The following is a 5,575-nucleotide window of genomic DNA, read 5'->3' as shown; positions in this document are numbered from 1 at the left end:
AGCACTGCCGTGGAGTCGGATCCAACTCATAGCATCCCCTCCTTGGGTTTCTGAGGCAGTAAGTATCACTATGGAAGTAGATTGCCCAACCTTCCTTCCGAGGAGTGGCTGATGGGTTTCAACCACCAGCCTTCTGGTTAGCAGTCAGACGCCTTAGGCACTATGCCACCAGAGTTCCCTCTACAGGGAATAGTGAACTCTAAAATATACATGATTAGAAGCAGAAGCCAGCACGGGGTGGCACAATAAAAGAGAGCTGTAGAACCATTTGCTTGATAAAAATTGCTTAAGTAATTTCAGTTTCCAGATGACTTGAGGCATTTCTTATCTATTAGGATATGCTTATATGTAGGCTGCAACGATGAGCTCAGGTAAAGCAAGGATTGTGAGGCTGGCACCGGGCTGGGCAGTGTTTCGTTCTGTTCTACATAGGGTCACTATGAGTTGCAGCTGACTCAATGGCACCTAACAACAACAACATATGTAGGATCACAGGTGTACCAGATGTGGCAATTCCACCTTATGCTAGAAAGAATGAAAACACTACAGGGAACATGTTTTTCCCCAAGTTCTCATCTTTCACTTTTGTCTGAAAAAAAATAAACTTATTTCTATGACAATAAATTTAAATATTTAAGATGATGCTTGACCTCACAGAACTACTGTGAGGATTCAATGAGCAAGTGCTAAAGAGTATACAACACACAGTAGGTTGGTTCTAAAATACTGTTTTGTATTCTTTGGCCTTCTCTCTTAATCAACCCCCACCAAATGATTTCTAAAACTTATGGGATAGTAAGTTTTTTCTGTAAAAATCCAGATTACTATAATTAATTTTGTTCTGAAAAAATGTTTAACATGGGATCTCTGGGGAAAATGTCCTGATTTTCAGTATTTTCCTATTTCTGTGGTATAAATATTCCTGCTATGGCCGATTTCAAGCTACCATTTGGGAAGAGATGTAAACACGTCAGGTGAGCCTGCTCCAGCACCCCACTGAATACTTGCTGTCCAATGGGGACAAATTGTCTAGAATCCTCTCACAAACAGGATGGAACATTTTATATGTTAGTGTTTTAAGGGATTTCCATTTTTCAAACAGAAAGAACAAGATTTATTAATTCCTGACAGGTGGATGTCTTTCTGGGCTTCTGAAAAGGGAATAGCAGTTGAGATCTCCTCATGCTCTGGGTGTTTAGAAACATAGTGAGTGTTGCCCCCCTTGCTCCAATACCTCAGAATGGAAGAGAGGATGAGAAAGCTAGATGATTGGGAGTTGCAATCATGCTTTTCATAAACCAGCAAAGACAAAGAGAGGAGACAGTCAGCAGCTGGTAGCTCCATTTTGTGCTTTTGAATAGGCATAATTTATTCATACTTAACAGAATAAAAACACTTCTAATAAACTCTTGAAGTTTTAAAACTGAATTTACCAGCAGATTTATCTACAATTGTCAATGATTGGAAGCAATTAAGATGTTCTTCTGTAGGTAAATGAACAAACAAAACATGGTACATTCATATGATGAGGTATTATTCAGTGATGAAAAAAGCTATCAAGCCTCAAAAAGACATAGAAAACCAAGTCAAACTCACTGTCACTGAGTCAATTCTGATTTATAATGACCCCTTTTAGGACAGAGTAGAACTGCCTCGTAGGGTTTCCAAGGCTGTACATCTTTAAGGAAGCAGAGTGCCTCATCTTTCTCCCATGAAGTGGCTGGTGGGTTTGAACTGCCAACCTTTTGGTTAGTAGCCAAATGCTGTGCGTCACCAGAGCTCCTTCAAAAGATATGGAGGAACCTTAAATGCATAGTGCATAAGGCACTTGACTGCTAACCAGAAGGCTGGCGTTCAAACACACCAGCCACTCCTCGGAAGGAAGGTTGGGCAATCTACTTCTGTAGTGATACTGCCTCGGAAACCCAAGGAGGGGTCGCTAAGAGTCAGGTCCGACTCAACGGCACTTAACAACAACAACAACAAGTCTTAGTCCAAGGAACTCTGGTGCACAGTGGTTAAAGCATTCAGCTGCTAACCAGAAAGCCAGAGGTTCGAACCCACCAGCCTCTCTGCGGGAGAAAGATGAGGGCATCTGCTTTTGTAAAGATTTACAGCCTTGGAAAGCCTATGGGGCAGTTCTACTCTGTCCTATAGGCTATGAGTCAGAAGGTACTTGATGGCAGTGGGTTTTGGGTTTTTGTGTGTCCTAGTCTTACCTAGAGCTATAAAAGGCACTGGTCTGTAATAGTATGATTTGTCAGATATGAAACAACTCCTCAGTCCAATACCATCTCCACTAGCAAGGCTATTGAAATTCCCAGCATTTGATACACTCATTAAGGTCCTTTTTAGGGAGACATATATGATAGCCATTAGATCACTATGTTATAGAAAGTATTGGGGAGGGGGCATTGTAACATATTAAGCTAAGTGTCCCATTACCACCAAGCAAAGCCTTGAAGGGATGGGGAGAAGCATAGATGAGTTCCATGGGAATCTAAAGTCTGGAATTTAGGGCCAGGAGAAGAGGTCCAAGTGGAATTTCATAGAGGGATCTGATTGGTCTGGGAACAGATGAGGGTACTAGGAGTCCAGAGGAAAGGGCACAATAAGGATCAAGAGGATGTGGAAATGGGAGGTGGGAGTGGTAGCTGAGAAACAATCTTCCCCAGACGTCTCCGATCAGTTACAGCACTTTCCCCAGTCTCCTGGAGTAAAGGGAGAAAGGGAGCTGGGTTGTTTACTGGTTTGCTTGCTTGTTTGTTTGAATTTATAACACAGTGATTTCATGCTAATGCATCAACTCATGGAGATGGCTTCACTACTTGAGACTCTCATCACACATCTGAGAGCTGGCTCCCCTTGCCCTGTAATCACAGCTGTGCAGTCTGGGGACCTAGCAAGCAAAGTGGACCAAGCCTCCTAAAGGGTGTAACTCACCCTTACGCTATGAACCAGAGGCCCCTTGCTAATGGTAGCCCCACATCTCAAGTTATTTACCTGTGAAAAGGAAGGGTTTCCTTGATCTCTCTGCACCCTCTCACCCAGTGCTCCTAGAGAACAGGACGTGCATTGGCCATGCTCCAACCTACTGAGTCCTGTGGCCGAGAAAACCAGCCTGCATATGAGCAGATAGAAAGGGCGCCCTTCTTCAGGCCCAGCTCCCACAGGCAGGGAGGCCTAACATCCTTGGGACCAAAGGCTCATCAGTGATTAGGCTGCCAAAAGGGCACCTACATCTAGCTGCCTGTCCTTTGCCCCGTCCCTATCCCCCTCCACCCTACTTGAGCTTACCTGATCTCAGGTAGTTCATCTGCCAGAACTGGCTTCAGAGAAGAGATATTAATATTGCCGCTGGAGAAGCTTGCTTTTAGCCTCCTGTCTTCCTGGGTGTCTTCGGGTTCTTTCTTCTTTCTCTTGCCAAAAAAGCTTTTGAAGGCTTTAAATTTGGATTTTTTCTTTCCTGGAAGTTAGAAACGGAAGTGAGGCACTATGGGCTGGTGGAAGGGAAGACAGGAGAGGAGATTGGGCCTTCATGACCGGGACAAGGACTGTGTGATCCCAGGTGCCCTGCAGATCTTGCCCCCTCTTCCCAGTAACACCCACAGCACCATCCAGTTGGTTTGTTCCTCTTTTAATAATTCAGTAATAAAACATGTGTGTCTCTGGCAACAGCAGAAACCCTGGTGACAGCCTGTAGTCTTTGGGCAGCCTCTATTGACCAGGAAATTACCGCCTCTCAACTCCAATTATTAACACCCACCTCTCTCCTGGTCCTAAGAAGTTCATTTGTGTGTAGCCGTTATTTGCAAACACTTTGTAACCTGCCTGAGCCCACCCCAGTGGCAGAGGTCATCACAATGCAGTGGGACAGCCAAGTATCCTCATGTGAAACCCCCCGCAGCACCCTCAGAGATGCAAGTGAGAGTTGATACTGCCAAGCCTGTGGGGTTGAGAGGATGCAGATCCAAAGAATGAGTGCAGTTGGCTGATGCAATCAGGGAAGGCTTCCTTGAGGAAGGAATTTATGAGCAAGGGAGAGGGCTGGGAATTGGCAAGAAGAAAGAGCTATCTAGGCAAAGAAACTGCCCAGACAAAATACATGACAAAATCAAATACCAGGAAATTTTTCAAGAGGTGTGTGCGTATGTGTGCATGTGTGTGTGGGTTATGTGCATGGTGTGTGGTCTCAATTATTGCCAATTGGTTTGGTTTATCTACAGGGCTGCTGCCCTCTGCACATGCAGATAATTGAAAGTTTGCTCTATCTACAATAACTACCAGGGCATCAGTGAGGAATATGAGGTTTAACTGCACCTCAGGCTCTGTCTACTGGGGCTTTCTTTAGTTTCCTAATGAGTACATACATCTTTATAAGGGCTCAGGAGGAGAGGGGAGTTCCTGCTGCATTCTTCACAAGGAAGAAATTAACTCTTATTGCTTTCACATGCAATTTACCAACAGTGTGGTCTCCAGAAAGACTCTTGTCAACACAGCATGGTGAAGGCCCCAGCCCAGGAAACTGCCAATGGGGCTGCCCTTATGAAAGGCTTGGTGGTGTGACAGAAGGCACCACCTGAAAGTCAGAAACCCCCGGAACTCTGGCATGGATCTGCTGTCAGTGAGCTCAGTGACCTTGGTTGGATAAGTCTTATCATCTCTCTGGGACTCAGCGGGAAAATGAGGGGGTCACACCTGATCAGCATCTGCCAAAGTGGGTTCAGAGTGCTGCTCATAAGGTTTGTGGCATGAAAGGGGGGTCGGCCGTCCGGACAATCTGGAAAATGCTGGGTTAAACAAAATTCAATGGTCCGTTTTCCAATGAGATTTCTTGAATCTTCAATGTGCCTATGTATATGGTGAAGTTCAAAAAAACACTGGGCAACAATATTGTCTCCCAAACACATGTAGGCAAAATATTCAGCCTATCAGAAAAGTCCCTAAAATGCAAAGCCCAGCTGAAGTCCAGCCTTCCGCCAGGCACCACAATCCACACATCCCTACAATTGACACTTCTCACCTTTATCCTATTCATGGCACCACAAGTTAATAACCCAACTTCTGAATGCTCCATTAAATCAGCAAGTAAGTATTTAAATCAAGTACTTACTATGTTCTGGATACTGTGGAGAAATTATAAGGCATACTCCCTATGTCTTAGCTTCTACCTCCTATCAAGACCTCTTTCACAGTCATCTTAGCTACTAGCACAGTTAGTAAGGCACAGTAATAAGTAAGCATCATAAGTGGGCAGGAAGCAGCATTCATGGGACGGCAGAGTCCACTGAGGGATGCAGAATACCAGCAGAACTTATCACTCCACTTAATTGTTGACCACTCAGCAGAATCATTCTTAAGCATCCTATAATTTAAACACTGGTCCTTATAGGGGTTGATATGAGTTGTAAATAATATAGGTAAAGAGTTTGCATAGGATCTGGCATGTAGTAAGTGCTCAATAAATATCAGCTATTAGAGAATCAATAATTACTTTTTTATTAGCAGCAAATTCCATTCCATCTTGTGTTCACTAGAAGCAGCCCTATGTTTACACTTAAAAAAAAAAAAAAAA

The 5,575-nt window shown here is 44.0% G+C and overlaps 1 protein-coding gene across 1 annotated transcript in view; it reads right to left on the bottom strand.

The window, feature by feature from the left end:
* The window catches only part of KIAA1210 (KIAA1210 ortholog), an 82,576-nt gene that overhangs the window by 40,096 nt on the left and 36,905 nt on the right, over positions 1 to 5,575 (bottom strand). Inside the window, 1 exon segment of the mRNA XM_042782606.1 lies at positions 3,298 to 3,466. Coding sequence (XP_042638540.1) covers positions 3,298 to 3,466 — 169 coding nt within the window.

The sequence above is a fragment of the Orycteropus afer genome, unplaced genomic scaffold (genome assembly GCF_000298275.1).
Source record: "Orycteropus afer afer isolate SDZICR_OR568_19922 unplaced genomic scaffold, OryAfe1.0 scaffold00387, whole genome shotgun sequence".
Classification (NCBI taxonomy): Eukaryota; Metazoa; Chordata; class Mammalia; order Tubulidentata; family Orycteropodidae; genus Orycteropus; species Orycteropus afer.
Note: the sequence above shows the minus strand (reverse complement) of the source record. Positions and strands in the feature narration are given on the sequence as shown.